General features: G+C 37.7%; 2 protein-coding genes and 1 long non-coding RNA gene across 5 annotated transcripts; 2 read left to right on the forward strand and 1 right to left on the reverse strand.

Annotated features, from left to right (window-relative positions):
• Positions 1-1,816: 1,816 nt before the first annotated feature.
• LOC145422374 (uncharacterized) lies at positions 1,817-2,619 on the reverse strand. Its single transcript, XR_013903653.1, has 2 exons — positions 2,510-2,619; positions 1,817-2,111 (listed from the first exon to the last, which is right to left on the reverse strand). It is a non-coding gene; the product is annotated as an uncharacterized LOC145422374 (long non-coding RNA).
• Positions 1,967-11,805, forward strand: LOC113013531 (L-amino-acid oxidase-like). 2 transcript variants are annotated; one of them, XM_026154530.2, is made up of 8 exons: positions 1,967-2,076; positions 2,384-2,435; positions 3,003-3,226; positions 8,389-8,501; positions 8,646-8,847; positions 9,363-9,431; positions 9,816-9,952; positions 10,700-11,805. In XM_026154530.2, the coding sequence occupies exons 2-8, from the start codon at positions 2,411-2,413 to the stop codon at positions 11,505-11,507; spliced, it is 1,578 nt and encodes a 525-aa protein (XP_026010315.2). In that variant the 5' UTR covers positions 1,967-2,076; positions 2,384-2,410; the 3' UTR covers positions 11,508-11,805. The 2 variants fall into 2 exon arrangements, with proteins under 2 accessions (XP_026010315.2, XP_080149787.1); XM_080293661.1 differs by lacking the exon at positions 1,967-2,076 and adding an exon at positions 2,109-2,271.
• A 273-nt stretch (positions 11,806-12,078) lies between these two features.
• Positions 12,079-17,603, forward strand: LOC113013541 (L-amino-acid oxidase-like). 2 transcript variants are annotated; one of them, XM_080293652.1, is made up of 8 exons: positions 12,079-12,176; positions 12,808-12,867; positions 13,368-13,597; positions 14,549-14,661; positions 14,765-14,969; positions 15,622-15,690; positions 15,806-15,942; positions 16,548-17,603. In XM_080293652.1, the coding sequence occupies exons 2-8, from the start codon at positions 12,837-12,839 to the stop codon at positions 17,347-17,349; spliced, it is 1,587 nt and encodes a 528-aa protein (XP_080149778.1). In that variant the 5' UTR covers positions 12,079-12,176; positions 12,808-12,836; the 3' UTR covers positions 17,350-17,603. The 2 variants fall into 2 exon arrangements, with proteins under 2 accessions (XP_080149778.1, XP_026010327.2); XM_026154542.2 differs by having other exon boundaries at positions 12,106-12,176; positions 12,776-12,867.
• Positions 17,604-17,839: the final 236 nt, after the last annotated feature.

Genomic DNA, 17,839 nt, shown 5'->3' on the forward strand with positions numbered 1-17,839 from the left:
GTAGGTTCGGAAAGTAAGATCATCTGGTATGTATTTGGTACATGTACGATGTAAGAACATAAAAGTGCTTACACCACCACAAAGGCAAACTTTTGTTTGAGATTTAAAAAAACATGTCCTCCATCAGCTAAAATACATTTTGGTGTTGGTGCATGATTTAGGAATGGAGTGGAGTTCAGGCCATAAATTTCAATAAGCACACTGCCCGAATGAAACAACTGTGGATTGCAACCAGTTTTGGCCATCATCCAAAACTGTAGTTTTGGATGATGGCCAGGTTTTCTTTAATACTAATTTTTCAGGTTACATTTCACTGTGTGTTATACTTGTTTAACTATGCATGTGACAAATAAAGAACCTTGAACCTTATAAGCTTTATATCAAAGTTCAGGTGAAACACGCCCACTATTTAGTCTTGTTTATAAATATAGTAAGTAGGTAATGTGTCCTGCATTAACCAAATGCCTTTTTCGTATGGTAATAAAGTTTAGTCCTCTGTTTTATGCATCCTCTACTTTTTATTGCAACCTGATGCCCTTTTTTGTGGAGCAGTTTCCATTTTTTATTTTATTTTATTTGGGTGATATATTTTTAAAAAAATTTATTTTGTAAGTTTGCCTTCAAATCTCACCATGAAAGAAAATTTGAAAATTCCACTGGAAATTACAAAATGGCGCAGCAATAAAAATATATAAAAATATACTTGTCACTGATTACTTTTTTCAAATAATGAGTAAAATAAGGGATTACTATTGCAAAAACGGTAATTAGATTACCGTTACTTTCCCGTAGGAACGCTGCGTTACTGCGTTACTAAAACCGTGATTTTTTGAGAGAATGTCTCATGACAGTGACGTAAGCGAGTGCGCCATTAGTGACAACAGCTGTGTGCAGATCAACAATGGATCACATATCGAGTGTGGGAGAGAGTATGAGCGTGCAGCGTTTAAAGCGTGGAGGTACTGACCTTACTTTGAGTTTGATTCCATAAAAAGTGACAAAAACATTAGCGTCCGTTGTGCGTGGGAAGAAAACTTCTTTTTACAGTGGGAAAAAAAACCCCTAAACTTCCGAGCAAGCACCGAGTGCAACGACGAAATGGGAAACTCACAGAGACACTGGCGGATTCTTCCACTGACTGCGGCACACCTGCACCAGGGTAAACCTCCGCCTACCCTAGTCCTGCTTTACAGGTGAAAATAGAGCAACAGGACCGCTGAGTCTTTGACTTTATTTATTTTCTGCTGTGTTTTACTTCCATCTATTTGAAAGACTGAGTGTAAACACAAAAAATATTTTATTTTATGTGCTGGAATGTGCAGAAAATAGGTTTAAATGTTAAACTAATTTATTCAAGTCAGTGAATGTTGCATATAATAAAATTTTTGCTTAATGCATAAAGTTAAAAGATTAAAACTAATAAAACAAGTTAAAAAAAAGAGACTTTTCCATTTGATTACATTTTGTATGATGAATTATGTAGAAAAAGTAGAATTGGGCTCAAAGATCTATCGCTTTATCACCTCTTCAGGTTGTAAATCATGTTTTTAAAAAGTAACTAAGTAACTAAGTAATTAATTACTTTTGAAAATAAGTAATCGGTAAAGTAACGGGATTACTTTTTGGGGAAGTAATCAGTAATTAGTTACTGACTACTTTTATCAAGTAACTTGACCAACACTGCATAAGATGCTTGTTCACCTCAAGTGACTCCAACTGTGCATGTAATGTTTATGCTCCTAACAGGTAAGAATTTAGTATACTTACTTGATACATAGAGTCATGAATCATCTGACTCAAATTCATGACTCAAAGATGCAAGTTTAGTGAGTTTATTTACAGTGTAAGTGTGATATGCTATTTACAAAATCTTTCTGAGGTTGTTAGTTAAAAAGTCCATTATTTAGAAATTCAACAGAAGGGAGGTCCCATGAATCAGAGTCCTCTGCTTCTCCTGAAAAGAATCTCTCATCTCCACCAAGTGACGCACACTCCGCAGTTAGGGCACAAGTGCTTGACTGAACCAGGTGCATCCAGGATAGGGCTGATATCCCAGCAGGATCCTGCCCCTGTAAGGTATGTAGACACACCCACACACAGCAGCAAGCACACTGATGAAAAGGAAGAGCGAGAGAAAACAAAGTGGCGGGAGGAAAATTGTCGCGACACACTTGAGGACTGTGACAGATAAATAGATAGATGACATTTGTTTAAATCAAATTCAGATATTGAAGCTATTATGCATTGTTTCAGGGGAAAGCAGGGGATTAGGTGGGGGAATGATTTATTTCATTTGAAAGAGAACTCAGTACTTTCCAAGACTGAAAGTAGTGCTATAAGCTTTCATTGTGTTTTTCTCTTCCTCTTCTGTCTTTTCAAATAGCGTAAGAACATAGCAACAATAACTAAGATGGATAAAGTCCAATGGAACTTAGGTGAGTACTAAATTAACCTCACAATTTTTTTCCTTTATTGCTTCATTTCATTTGAATTCATTGTGATCGCTTACCTGACTGAGGCTGTGGCTGCTCAACAGCAAGAAACCTGTTCTGTTAGGCAGTTGTGAATCCCGGTATCTGTCTTGTAAAAGTAAATATGTTGGAAAGTACAATACTCAATCTGCTGAAAGTGCACATTCCCTTTCTTCAGTTCCTCAAACACATTCCTGTCTGCGGCAATGATTGAAAAGTATTCTACTTCTGTTTTTTTCTGGGTTTCATTCACATTAATCACTCCATTCTTACTTCAGCAGAAGTCATTTTCTGGACTTTCCATAAAACACATGTGACACTGTGACAGGAGGAACCTTACCCATTCTTTTGGGGTAAAAAATGGTTATTCTAGCCTACTGACATAATGAGACAATGGCTATGATGCAATCAAATAGTTACTCAACTAGACTTTGATTCGATAGTATTTAGCAATTTTGTCTGTTGCTTAAATTGCTTTCCTCTTGTTTTAAAAGAAGGAAAGAAATATTTGACCTTTCACTGTGTTTCCAGGTGCTGTCACTGTGTTGCTGTTCACTGTGTACCACAGTCACGCAGCAGCTGCCAGGCTGAAGGAACATCTGGCTGATTGTCTGGAGGACAAAGACTATAATGAACTGCTGCTGACAGCAAAGACTGGTCTTCCACACATAAATACATCTCATCATGTTGTTATTGTTGGAGCTGGAATGGCTGGGTTGACAGCTGCTAAGTTACTGCAAGATGCAGGACACAAGGTACATGTATCACACATATATCTTGATAATAACAATAATATAATATAATGACAATCTAAATGCAATGTTAGCTGTCAAATCAAAGAGATTTCTGAAGATTTACAACCTGTAAGAAAACAAAAAAAAGTGCAAATCCCACATAAGTTACGTTTTTCTAACAGTGTAAAATTATGGCATTTTAAATAAACACCTTCATCACCTTTATGGGGATTTTGGTATCATGAATTGGTATCTTGATTCTTTACTTCCCCATTTTCTTTTTTCTGTACTATTTCCATGAGATTCACAGCAAAGAGTCTCATCAAAAACAATATTCACAATAACCATCCATGGCTGACGACCACCGTCAGTGTCAAAGCCTTAATATAACATTGGGCACTTCAATTCTCCAAATCTCTTTTTCTATTTTTTTTGGATAAAGTAATAGTTCATTAGTTGCTAATGTTCCACTCAGGAGGAGCAAAAAAAGCAGCCCATGTTTTTAAGCTTTGCATAAAACTTGGTAGTTGTAGTACAAATAAAGTAGATCAATAAAAGATAAATGGTAAGGCAAGGCAAGTTTATTTATATAGCACAATTCAACAACAAGGTGATTCAAAGTGCTTTAAAGAGACATTAAAAATGAAAACAAATAAAAAGCATGATTACAATTGATTAAAAAACAGTAGATAAAATCAGTAGTTAAAATGTAAGTTTTGAAATTTAAGCTTAAAAGAGTGGATTTGATGTTTTATTCAAATGCAGCTGAGAACAGGTGAGTTTTCAACCTGGATTTGAATAAACTGAGTGTTTCAGCTGATCTGAGGCTTTCTGGGAGTTTGTTCCAGATATATGGAGCATAAAGGCTGAATGCAGCTTTATGGTTCTGAATCTGGGAACTGATAAAAAACCGGATCCAGATGACCTGAGGGATCTGGAAGGTTCATACTGGGTCAGGAGGTCACTGATATATTTTGGTCCTAAACCATTCACAGCTTTATAGACCAGCATCAGAACTTTAAAGTCTATCTGTTAAAGTGAATTGTTAAATGTTTGTCATTTTTATGCTTACCATCTCTACATTGTTTTAAATCTGTGATGAAAGGAATTCTTTTGTCCCCCTCCCCAGATTCTCGAGGTTCTGAGTGGGGGCTGTAGTGTTTTATCACAGGCACATCCTTGTGAAGGTCTGTTTGATGTTTGGTAAGCTTCCTGCCCTTTGTATGGCTTCACTTTGTTATCTATGGTAAACCATACATTGGGTGTGGGGGAGACTACCAGGATGTTGTTAGAAACCGTTGTGATTAGGAAGTCACGCACACAGAGAGGAGTTTAGAAATGTGTGTAAAAGTCGTCTCCACATCTGGCTTTTGCTTTCTCTGTGCACAAGGTAGGCCATGTCAGTTTGAGCTCATACTTTTGTCATAGATCCGTAAGCATAGAGGGATCCAAACTTCAAGTACTTGTGTTTATTCACACACATCAAAACAAACACAAGTGTTTATTTACAAGTATAGGATTATTTGCAATCGCCATATTGACTATATGGGTTTCTTGGTTTGCAGTGAACATGCTTCCTCTGCCCCAGCATCTGGTCATATAGCAATTCTGTAAAGTAACAATTTCAGTATTTTTACATCTATGGTATTGGTGTGTTTCTCATTGGCATATGGCAGTGCTACAAATCTTAGTGCAAAGTGACTGTACTAACTGATTCTCATTTCAAAATGTCCTTATGATGCTTGTCACAGTGTAGCGGCTCGAGTTAGGCTGGACCCGTTGGCCAGCTTCCCTCAGGGTCATTCCACGGTTGATTACATGGTCCACTATTGTAGCTCTGATGTAATCAGCAATTCTATTTCTTACTCTTCTTACCCTTCCTCTCCCCCTCCCCCTCCTCGTCCTCCTCTCCCCCCTCCTCGTCCTCCTCTTGCTCCTCCTTGTCCTTGTCGTCCTCTTCATCCTATTTCTTCACCTCCACGACCTCTTCCTCGGCCTCCTCTGTCATGGTCTCCGTGCCTGCCCGGCCGGCCCCACAAGGCTACATTTGCTGTTTTGGTTCTCTCTCTCTCTCTGCCTGGGCGGAGCTCACTGTGGGCTCCCGCCCTTGGCCCACACGCCTGACGACAATCACCTGCTATTTGAGGCTGGAACACAGATCCTCTCTTCGCTGGATGATTGTACTACTGACGTTAGTGTTCTCACAGCTCTTGTGAACTTGTGCTTCGTGATTTGTGATTAGTTTGTGACTTCCCTTCTCTTCTGCTTCAGACCTCCCCCCCCCCCCCCTGCGACCTCCCTGCCGTGTGAACGTGTGTGAGTGTGGGCAAGAAGACGTGAGCGAGTGTGAGAGAGCTACCCTGTGATTCCCTGGAGTTTTGGATTCCCTTCACTGTATATATATTGTGCACTGGAACTGTAAATAAACTGTATTTTGGAGACATCTACCGCTCTGCGCTTGAGTCCCTACAACCAGATCGTGACATCCTCTACTTCTCACTCTTCCTGCTCCCTCCATTGTACTCCACACACAGAGCTTACCTGTATTATAGTGCTTTTTGGCCAGGGTGAAGGGAGTATCTGCCATCAAACAAGAAGACAGCCTCATGTAACTACAACGGTGTTTGCTAGTTCACCTTACATGCATTAATTTAATAACGTGGTTAGCCTACTCAACGTAAATTACACACGAACAACATTAAGCTACTCACGCAGAGAAGAACGGCTTCTGCTGCCATCATCATCCGTCATCATTTCTGCTACACTGGCAGGGCTAGGGGCCAGGACTCTCCTCTTCGGGTTTTTGGGGTATGTTGCTAACTCCGGGTCCGATAACAGGCAACCCACCTGCAGTAGATGTGCCCGGTGTGAGGTCTTGCAGCAAGCTATCAAATACGGCGCATTTCTCGGCTTTTAACAAAATGCTATACATCATCAGGTGTTCCATCAGATTTGAGGTGTTACCTCCTTTGCACAGTATCAGCTTAAAGCGCTTGTTGCAGGCTGCTCAGTTTGCATCTTTTGCTGTGAAGTACAGCCAGACTTTTGACCACTTCGCCTTGGGCATTTTTAATCTGTAGCTCTGCTCTAAAAGAACATATGTACCTGGGCCTGCCTACTACGCTCACAAAGGTAAAATGATTGGCTAGAATCCAAAGTGTATGACATTTAAGGAAAAAAAAGCACCAAAATGTGCGCTGCTTTTCGGTATGGTTACTACCGTTTATGTCAGAACCGGTGCCATAATGTCACTGGATACCGGTACCCATCCCTAGTTACGAGGGGAGGTACGTGTTGTAAACTATTGTTTATTGTGGGAGCTTTTTCAATAAAAGGCACCGAGAGGAGGCCATCGTCGGGGTCATTCGTAATGAGCTGAGATACCGACGACGCCTCCCTTGCAAGTAAATCGATCGATCGCTGTTGCCTTGTTTTTCTTTCACGGAAATAAGTCCTGGATACAGCGGGGTCTGAGTTTAGACCCAACACTATCCTCTGACGGACAGGCAGCCAGTGTAAAGACCTAAGAGCTGGACTGATGTGGTCCACTTTTTTGGTCTTAGTGAGGGCTCGAGCAGCAGAGTTCTGAATGAGCTGTAGTTGTCTAACTGATTTTTTAGGTAGACCTGTAAAGATGCTGTTACAGTAATCAAGCCTACTAAAGATGAATGCATGGACTAGTTTTTCCAGGTCCTGTTGAGACGTCAGATCTTTTTTCCTTGAAATATTCTTGAGGTGATAGTAAACTGATTTTGTTATTGTCTTAATGTGTTTTTCTAAGTTTAGGTCTAGGTCTCCTGGTGACAGTGTGATATATATTTGTGTGTCATCTGCATATCTGTGATAGTTTATTTTGTTGTTCTTTATAATCTGTGCCAGTGGGAGCATGTAAATGTTAAACAGAAGGGGTCCCAAGATGGAATCTTGGGGAACTCCACATGTGATACTTGTCTGCTCAGATATGAAGTTACGTATTGATACAAAGTATTTCCTGTTTTCTAAGTATGTTTTGAACCAGTTTAGTACAGTTCCTGAAAGACCTGCCCAGTTCTCCAGTTGTTTGAGTAATATGTTGTGGTCAACTGTATCAAATGCTGCACTGAGATCCAGTAAAACTAAGACTGACATTTTTCCACTGTCTGTATTCAGACATATGTCATTAAACACTTTGGTCAGCGCGGTTTCAGTGCTGTGGTTCTGTCTAAAACCTGACTGGAAGGCATCAAAGCAGTTATTCTGTTTTAAGAAGTAATTGAGTTGTTGAGAAACTGCTTTTTTAATGATCTTACTTAAAAATGGGAGATTTGAGATCGGCCTGTAGTTGTTCATTTGTGTCTTGTCAAGATTGTCCTTTTTCAGTATAGGTTTAGTTACAGCAGTTTTTAGTGGTTCTGGAAACACACCTGACATTAAAGAAAAGTTGACGATCTGTAACAGGTCTGACTCCAAAGTCTTTGAGACCTTTTTGAAAAAACTTGTGGTATGGTAAATGGTAATGGTAAATATTTAATGGTAAATAAATGGTAAATAATAAAACAAACATTAGCAAGTGTAGTTAGAATAGAGGCTACAAAGATGACTGCATTATCAGTATGATTATTATAATGAAAGCAATGACACATAACAAGCAGCAAAAACATTAACAATAGTTCCCAAAAGGTTGATTCTGTTCATCTGGACGTAGCGTTTTCAGTGGAAGAAACATTTCATCACTCATCCAAGTGACTTCTTCAGTCTCAGCTGACTTCAGGTTTGCCCAATCTTATAAACAGAATCAACCTTTTGAGATTTACAGACATGTGTGAGCATGCATCAAGACATTAACAATAGCTGTATCAGCAGAAGCAGTAACAATATTGTTATTAATATTTCCTAAATACCATTAATACTGATATTTCCTAAACACTACAACACCATCCTTTTTTCTCCACAAGTGTTTGGCTGTTTTTATCATTCATTTGCTTGTTATTTTCCAAAGGGTTTGTTACTCCTTCTGAAAACTAACCAGGAATTTCATCTGTTACACAAATGTGTAAACATTTACTTAACCGATAAAACATATGCATAACAACCATAACAATTCATCTTAAAGTCCATCTGTTATGATGGATAAACATTTGCATTGCACTCATTATTCTAGTGGTACTATTGTGTTTCTAATTCTAAATCATGTGGTTGTCAAGGTAACTATTGTAGAAGCAAGTGGTCGCGTTGGTGGACGGGTTGAAACCTACAGAAATGAAAAAGATGGGTGGTATGCTGAACTGGGGGCCATGAGGATCCCAAGTTTTCACCGGTAAGTTTTAACTATACAGATTAAATCCATTGAAGGCGTGCATTAAATCAAAAGGAAAACCTCGCAAACATGTGTTTTCCTTATCTTTAACATCTGGGATCATATATATCTAACTCTGCTACCACTGACTTTGTCTTTCTACAGAATTGTGCAATGGTTTGCTGATGACCTAGGGGTCAAATTGAATGAATTCATCATGGATAACCCTAACACCTTTTACCATGTTAATGGAAAGCGGAAAAGAACATTTGAAGCACAAGCAAATCCCGATGTTCTTGGGTACAATGTGTGGCCAAGTGAGAAAGGGAAGTCAGCAGATGAACTCCTTCAGCAAGCTTTACAGAAGGTGAGAAAAAAGGAAGCGAGTCAAACATCTCTGGCATAAAAGAGTTGGATGGAGAAACATACAGTAGCTAATTCCTCCAGTTATTCAATTTGCAACTTTTGCAAAAATGGAACCCTTTTTCATCATTATTGACCACATAACACGTCACTGACCACTAGCACAAAAAAGGGGAATCTCAGAGTGGTTAGTGATGCATGAACATGTATGTTTCCTTGAATTTTAAACTGTTCAAATCATTAAAGCAGTTAAACTAAATTAAGCACACTCAAATGCATTTAAACATTTTCTACTCAACACTATGTAACATGACAAATGTTTTGACTGAAGATATTCTGAAAAGTCAAAGCAAGAAATTAAAATTGATTTCACCAACTGCACCTGCTCCTTCAGTCATGAAAGTATATTGTAGACTAATATGGACATTTCTGACTGCTCATTGCAAAAAGAATCAATGCACTAAGTAAGGTTCTGGACTTTTTCCATATAAACAACTGTTCTTTCTCCTTTTTTGGTAGGTAAAGGATGAGGTGGAGGCTCATGGCTGCTGGGCTGCACTGAAAAAATATGACCATTATTCCGTGAAGGTATAAATCATAATGAGATAATGAATGGTAAAATGAGTACAGTCCTGGTTGACTAAGTGAATGATGAGGATATATTCTGAAGAATCAGAGTACTTGCATTGGCATTTCTAAATGTTAAACATTTAAATGATTACCACATTTTATTACAAATAAGGGTATATGGATAACATAAACTAGTAAAAACACATTAGTAAATATTTATTTTAATAAAAAATTACTTACGTCATTTTACTTTTTAACCATGAACCACAAAACTGAAAGAGGTGGTTGTAACTGTTACAGCACAAATGTGTGTCAGTGCAAGTAAAACTAGCAAAAACATTTAATCAGATGATATTAATGTACATCCTGAGTTCACAAAATGTAATTGTTTGTTGCAAATAGGAGTACCTGAAAGAAGAAGGAGATCTGAGCCCCGAAGCATTGAGAATGATTGGAGAGCTGCTCAACGAACAGAGTCTTATGTACACTGCACTTAGTGAGATGATCTATGACCAAACTGACATCAGTGACAGCACCAAGTAGGGCCTGACAACTCCTCAAACCTTCTTCATGTTTACATTTATGTGTAAAAACATAATTAAAATGTCTTTATTATCACCCAAGTAGAGCTTACAACAAATTTAAGAGTGCTTCTCTACCATTTGGTCACAAAAAGAGACAGTCACACACATGATTAATCCAAGAAAAAACTAATGTAATAATATATAATAGCTTAAATGTGCTTTTTTATCATTTGAGCCATTTAACATAGCAGCAAAGGCTTCAAATATAAAATGTATCTTATGTGTTTGCAAACAGCAACTGCAATTTTTCATGTCTTTATGTAGAATATAAAAAAATATCTATGAGTTTTCAGTGCATGCAAGCATATCAATAAACAATGATAACATCCAGAAGACACGGAGCAGTTAAACAGTCATTTGGCACGACTTGTTTTGATATTTCCTGCTCTTTTTACGTAAGCGCTTCACTATGTTTATCATGAGGGCCTTACCTTTGCCGCAAGGTATGGAGCACTTGTCATCACGAAGCACGACACCATAGCATTGTGATGACTGAACTTGTTCGAACATGCAGCAGAAGAGATACAAACATTTAATGTGATCCAACAGCCACACACACGCAATAAAGTTTGCTTCTGCCTGCTCTGAGCAGTTCATTAGAACCTAAAAATGGAATTGTAGAAACTGTACATGTAAATAATTTCCTACAGATATTAACTGCAATAATAATAAAATGTTATTTTTATGGCTCTTTTTTTATAGGTACTTTGAAGTTGTTGGTGGGTCTGATCTTCTCCCCAAAGCCTTTCTTACTGTCCTTGATATCCCTATTCTCCTGAACTCTAGAGTCAAGCGTATCAGTCACTCACACAAAGGAGTCATTGTATCATACCAAACCGGACAACAGTCCTCTCTTACTGATCTTCAGGCTGATGTTGTCCTAGTAACAACCACAACAAAAGCAGCTCTATTTATGGATTTCATCCCACCTCTGTCCCCCAAAAAGATGGGGGCACTGAGGGCTGTCCATTATGACAGCTCCACTAAAATCCTCCTCACCTTTAACAACAAGTTCTGGGAGAACGACGGTATCCGAGGAGGAAAGAGTATCACAGACGGGCCTACTCGTTTTATCTACTATCCCGGCCACAATTTCCAAAAAAATAAAACCATTGGTGTCCTCCTGGCATCCTACACCTGGGGTGATGATTCACTACTCTTCCTAGGTGCAAGTGATGAAGCCCTCAAAGAACTGGCTCTGAGCGATTTGGCAAAGATTCATGGTGAGCAGGTCTGGAATTTCTGCACTGGGGTGGTGGTGAAAAAGTGGAGCATGGATCCTTACAGCCTTGGTGCCTTCGCTCTGTTCACACCCTACCAACACTTAGAGTATGCTAAGCAGCTCTTTAAAAGTGAAGGCAGTGTCCACTTTGCTGGTGAACACACAGCCTTCCCTCATGCTTGGATTGAGACGTCCATGAAATCTGCAGTAAGGGCAGCGAAAAACATTAACAGAGCTGTGCTGCTGAATTCAGAGTCAGCTAAATGTCGAAAAAGAGATGAACTCTAGGGTCTGACATATTTAGTCTTCAACAATCTTCAAAAGAAGGATCCTTAAACCACTTATGTACTTATTACAAACCAATCGTTTCCATGAATTAGCTAAGTGACAATACTAAATATTATTGTTTCAGAGTTTACAGCTTTTTATCCTTTTGTTAATTGATCTCTTTTTTGTGCTGTACTACTCACTTTTCATATAAAAGGCCTTTAGTGGTGATAGAGATATATTATTAAAAACTGTATCTGTATCAAAGACTTTTTGTGATGTAGCATTTTCACACAATAAAGTGGCAATGTTATACAAAGTTAATGTCTATAGTCTCATTTTTTTCTTTGTAATAATCAAACCTGCTCAAAGATATACGTCCTGCATGTGGTGCCACTGAAAACACGTGACTTCTGGAAAGACGTTTGTTTAGCAAATGACAGAATGATAAAAGATTTAAAGGAAGTTACATTTTTCTCATCATAGGACCCAAACAGTGGATGTATATCATCTGACCGCACGAGACAGGGAAAAACTGAAACCAAAACGGAAGCCTCATTTTCAAAAGAGGCGGGGCAAGCCTGTCCTTTAGGATGGGGCAGTCAGGTGAGTAGTATAAACAGGAGTGAACTGAAGTGAATGACAAGGAGGAGACAAGAGTTAAATCGGATTAGCAAGTTCTTTTAAACGGTAATATAGTTTTATTTCTGCTTGGTAAAAACAATACTTGTATTATATGTGTGCAGGTTTTTCATATTTTTTATGCTTTTTAAAAGATGATTACAAATGACTTTCTAGACTTTTTTTATCACAAAGTAAAACAAAATATTTATAGGGATTAGATAAATGCAGCACCAAATGTATCAGTTTGTATAGATAAATAAAAAAAAAAACAATAAAGCAGTTAGAAAAGTGAAAGTATCTGAGGAATTTTTCCAAGGGTTAGAGTTATCTGCTGCACTCCCGTCTGTTCTTTCAGGATTTGAGCATGTATGTGGGTTTATGTTGATGGATATCATATAGGATATGAATAGTTGTGTTCTCCTGTCCTTAGAAAGAAAAGAGAACACAACATTTCTTTGTAAATAGTGTTAATGAATTTTCTCTGATAATAGAATAAAAAAATCAGCGGTATTACAAAGCACTGGCAGAAGTGAAAGTAAAACTACAGCTGCTGTGGTAAAATTTTGGGATATAAATGCTTCCTCTTTTTGAAATTCACAAATATGAAGATGAAAGATAAAGGTACTGTGTCCTGATCCCAGTTTCTATTTCTCATTCTAATTCAGTTTTTCGTCTTGTTCTTTACTTGCTGCCAAAGATATAAGGAAAACCATTGAGCAAAGTGAGATGAAGCCACAATTTGCCAAGTGGAAATTTTGTGAGTAATTCTGGTGCAATCTTTAATTTTGGTCTTGAAAATGTAAAAACTCTTTGAGTTTGTGATCATCATTAAAATGTGCACCACGTGGTGTCCTGAAACACTTGGTGTTGACATTCTATAATCCCAGGAAGTCAATATGACTATCAAAATGGTAAATGGAGTGATTCTTATATAGTGCTTTTTTACTCTACCTGAGTACTTAAAGCTTTTTACTGGATTTACCTCATTCACCTAGTCACACCGATTCATACAAGAATATTGTTCTATGCAATTTGAGAATTGGGAAATAGAAATACTTTAAGTTTTTAGTTTTAATAAGTTTTTTGCACATTCATCATATATTATAGCTCAAAGTTATTAGTAACTGAAATTGTAACTCCACAAACTTAAATTTACTTATATGGATTATGTAATATGTAATGTAATATAATACGTATAATATGTATGTTATGTGTTATTCATAACATAAATGTTTTAAAATCTCTTTTTATCTTCAGTCCATTCATTTGCCATCAGTGTGCTGCTGTTGGCTTTGTATCCCACTGCTGCTGTTGCCAGCATGAATGAAGAGCTGGCTAAATGTCTGGAAGATGACGATAATTATCAGCTCATGGACACAGTGAAGACTGGCCTTCCTCAGATCAAGAAGTCTCATCATGTTATTATTGTTGGGGCTGGGATCGCTGGGCTGACGGCTGCCAAGCTATTGGAAGGTGCAGGACACAAGGTACATGCAAGATTTGAATATGTGTATGCCTAGTTATGTTGTCCATCCAGTGAATGCAAACACTGCCATCTGCAGGTTAAAAAATGGTGCAAGAAAATGTTTTCTTTTTAAAGTAGAATACATCTGTTCCAATGACATCATTTTATATTTAAAAGTGTTTAAAAATCTTCCCTTACTTTTAAAAGGACAAAAACATTTAACACATTTTTTTTATTCATGCCTAATTATTGTATCCAGTCAATGCAATTTTCTTTTATATGAAAATCATCTCCAACCCCAAAACACAAATCCCAAGAATTTTGTAATTTTGCTCACTTCACACTATGAGATTCTGGATCCAGAAGGATAAGAAGAATAGTTTGTAATATTTTCTTGAGACAATGAATTCTTATATCTGCTATTTATATTATATATAAATATTTTAAATTTTGTCCGGTCTTGCAGTGGTCCGAAAGGCTCTGGTAAAAAGTTCTTGTAAATATTCTCTTTAAATATATTTTTTAAGAGCCTGCTAACAATCATACAAACGTTATCAATCACATAAGTTGTGTTTTGGGCCCTAGTAGAAGTAATTTCATGTCTGAATTTGATACAAACGTCTTTGGACTTCATGTTTCTGTAAAACAAAAAGGTGCACAGTAGTGAAATGGCATGGATGAGGCATTTTTAAGATTCTTCTGAGATCAGAATGTGATTTGAGAGTGATTGCAGACAAGAACAAACACAATTACCTATCAACCTTTCTCATATTTTTTTAGCTTTCATTTAAACTCATTATAAATAAAGTCCTAATGGCTTATGTACAACACTCCAGGAGCATTACAAGTGTCTAATTCTCTGGATTTATAACAATATGGTATGTTTCTAGATGTTCCAAGATAGAACAGCAAAAGTATATATTTTCCACAATATTTTTGTTTATTGCTTTTTCTCTTGAACTGTTTGATTAAGGTAACCATCATAGAAGCTAGTCCTCGTGTGGGAGGAAGGGTGGAGACCTACAGGGATGAAGAAAATGGCTGGTATGCTGATTTGGGTGCAATGAGGATACCGAGTAACCACCAGTGAGTAAAAGAATGTCAAACATTGTCAAGTTTTGCTCTCAAAGGACCAGTTTTTGTACTGCATTATAAACATTAACAAGCGAATGACCTCATGCTTTAACAGGATCATCCGCTGGTACATCAAAGAAATGGGGCTCAAGCTGAATCCATTCATCATGTATGACTCCAACACTTTTTACTTGGTTAATGAACGGAACAGGACGAGGACATACGCAGTGACAGCAAACCCCGACATCCTGAATTATAAACTGCCAGAGAGGGAGAGGGGGAAATCAGCTGACGACCTGTTGTGGCAGGCTTTGCAGAAGGTAGGTAAAGATGTAGGAGGAATTCATGGCACTTTTTATACAGAGTGATACCATAGCAGAGCTGTCTATTAAAAATACAACAGATTCAGCAGTTGTCCTATAAAATATTAATTTAATGCATTTATGCACTCCATGGACTCTAAGCCTTAAATCCAAGTGTTGACTTATTCATGCAGACACACACTCCACATGGTTATCCCACTGTTACTGAAAATTAAAGTTAACAATTTCTTGTCACTTCATACTCTCAAATAAAGGCAAAAAAGCTCAAAAGATTTTTTTTTAAGTTTCTTAAAGGTTAAAATGCACAAGAAGCCAAAGAAAATGTACCAAATTGACAGTTTTCAAGGACCAATTAAATGCAAATCTTAACATGTGAGCTGTTGAGTTTTTTAAGATTCAAATGGGCAATGCTTTGTCTTCATGTTTGTAGGTATTAAATATTTAATAAAATTGTAGGTGTTGTAGGCTCCTAATGGTGTACCAGTGTTTTACCAAGACTCAACTGGAACAGACTCCATTCCTGTAATGACTCTATTGGATGAGGTGTTATTAATATTGCAATACAAAATTGCAATACTAAATGAGCTGTGCTCTGACTTTGCATACAGAACCACTGGAAATAACTTTTGTATGTATCTTTTCTTTCAAGGTGAGAGACGAAATTAAAGCCCATGGATGCAAAGCTGCATTTAAGAAATATGACCATTATTCAGTGAAGGTAAAGTGCAGAATCATCTTCTGAAATAGTGCCTGTTATGATATTAGGTCTTCATTGGACAATGTAAAAAAAATAAATTTACTAAAAGACCATGTACAACCTTCTTTTTTTATAGGAGTATCTGAAAGAGGAAGGTGGTTTAAGTCCAGAGGCAGTGGTTATGATTGCAGAGTTACTGAATGAACAGAGCATGATGCATCTGGCTCTGACTGAGATGCTCTACGTCGAGAATGATGTCAGCGATAGCACAACGTAAGATTATTAGACTTAAAAAGGAAGTGATGGTAGTCGTGAACAATGCAAAGAAAGAATAATCAAATCTTATTTTTGTTCTTGTTTTGTTCACAATCCTGACCCAGTACAACGTTGTAGTTGGATTTCCTTGATTGGATTTACTTACAAGCAAATTCTTAGGGAATCTCTCATAATTCCTGTTGAAAATTATACTCATATCAGCTACTCGCTTAGTTTAATGTTGTAACATTTAATCACAAAGGAAGCAACCAGTTTGCTGTATATGTAACATTTGAGACTAAAAACAAACAAGCTGGAAACAAATATGAGGTTATAACCATGTCTCTGTCATACACCCACCACAAAATACTACAGCTGTAAAATTGAACATGAATAGGGTAACATCAAAGTAAGTAAATAACGAAGAAATGTGATGGTAAATATAATTTACTTACACGTCTAGGTAGCGAAATGTTCCCCTATTCCTAAATGCTGACTACTAACTAATTTCCTCTTAAATTCAACTGTTTATGTCACCACTGCATGGTCCTAAGGTCTTTGCACTGATTCTGTACAAAAGCTCAGGCTGACATTCGTGTTTTTGTGTTTGTTTGTTTTTTAAGGTATGATGAAATAACTGGTGGGACAGATCTCCTCCCCAAAGCTTTTCTCTCTTTCATTAATGGCCCCATCCTCTTCAACTCCAAAGTCAAATTCATCAGCCAGTCAAATGAGGGTGTAACTGTGTCATATAGAAGAAAGGGCGAGTCAGCTTTGACATACATTACTGGCGATGCCGTCTTAGTAACAACCACAGCCAAAGCTGCCCTCTTCCTGGATTTCAACCCACCTCTCTCCACCCAGAAAATGGAGGCATTGAGGGCTGTCCACTATGAATGCTCCACTAAAATCATCCTCACCTTCAAGAGGAAGTTCTGGGTGGACGATGGCATCCATGGAGGAAAGAGTATCACAGACCGGCCCTCTCGTTACATCTACTACCCCAGCCACAGTTTCCCAAGAAATCAAACAATTGGTGTCCTCTTGGCTTCCTACACCTGGGCTGATGACGCCCAGTTTTTACAAGGTGCGACCGATGAAGACCTTAAAGAGCTAGCATTGAGAGATTTAGCGAAGATTCATGGTGAGCAGGTGTGGGACCTCTGCATTGGGGTGGTGGTGAAAAGGTGGGGCATTGATCCATACAGCTTGGGTGGCTTTGCTTTCTTCGCGCCATACCAACACATAGAGTACGCAAAGGAGCTCTTCAGAAGTGAAGGCAGGGTCCACTTTGCTGGGGAGCACACAGCTTTCCCTCATGCTTGGATTGAGACATCTATGAAATCAGCTATTAGAGCAGCTAAAAACATCAACAACGCTGCACACGAGGAGTTGGCTAGAAATCAAGATCGAAATGAGCTCTGAAATGTCAAATATGTACTCTAGGTCAAACAGTTTTACTGAAGTTATATATAACCATTTTGGGATAAGGTATGTCAAATGTCAAAAAGAAGAAGCTGTTTCTAAAAGGTTTTTATTTACAGTTCTAAATGTTGTTAAATAGTATTCACCCTGTTTCCAGAACAGTAAATACTGGGTTATGTTGCATTTTTGTTATCGGTTGTCTGAAATCACGTCAGGCATTTTTTACAATTCTTAATAAAATTATCCTATTTAAAGTTATGTTTTATGATAATTTTAGTCCATGTCTGTCCAATTCTGTCCAGAAATCTTGAGAAGGGGCTAATTGAATCCCGTCTTTTAAAGAAAAAGTCCCAACTGTGCAACCTGTAGTACTAGTAGCACTACTCTCTAGTGTTTTCTTTGCAGTTACATAAGTTTATATTGACATTTCAAGGCAGAGCTAACACTATTTAATACTTTCAATTTAAATGCACAATACTTTATTTAAACC

This window comes from Astatotilapia calliptera, chromosome 3 (genome assembly GCF_964374335.1).
Source record: "Astatotilapia calliptera chromosome 3, fAstCal68.1, whole genome shotgun sequence".
Taxonomy (NCBI): domain Eukaryota; kingdom Metazoa; phylum Chordata; class Actinopteri; order Cichliformes; family Cichlidae; genus Astatotilapia; species Astatotilapia calliptera.

Coding starts and splice junctions, on each gene's coding strand:
- LOC113013531 (XM_026154530.2), top strand. CDS start 2,411: ATGGATAAAGTCCAATGGAACTTAG. Junction 8,848..9,362: donor TTCAGCAAGCTTTACAGAAG/GTGAGAAAAAAG, acceptor CTTTTTTGGTAG/GTAAAGGATGAGGTGGAGGC. Junction 9,953..10,699: donor GACATCAGTGACAGCACCAA/GTAGGGCCTGAC, acceptor CTTTTTTTATAG/GTACTTTGAAGTTGTTGGTG.
- LOC113013541 (XM_080293652.1), top strand. CDS start 12,837: ATGAAGCCACAATTTGCCAAGTGGAAATTTT. Junction 13,598..14,548: donor TGGAAGGTGCAGGACACAAG/GTACATGCAAGA, acceptor TGTTTGATTAAG/GTAACCATCATAGAAGCTAG. Junction 15,691..15,805: donor ATGACCATTATTCAGTGAAG/GTAAAGTGCAGA, acceptor CTTTTTTTATAG/GAGTATCTGAAAGAGGAAGG.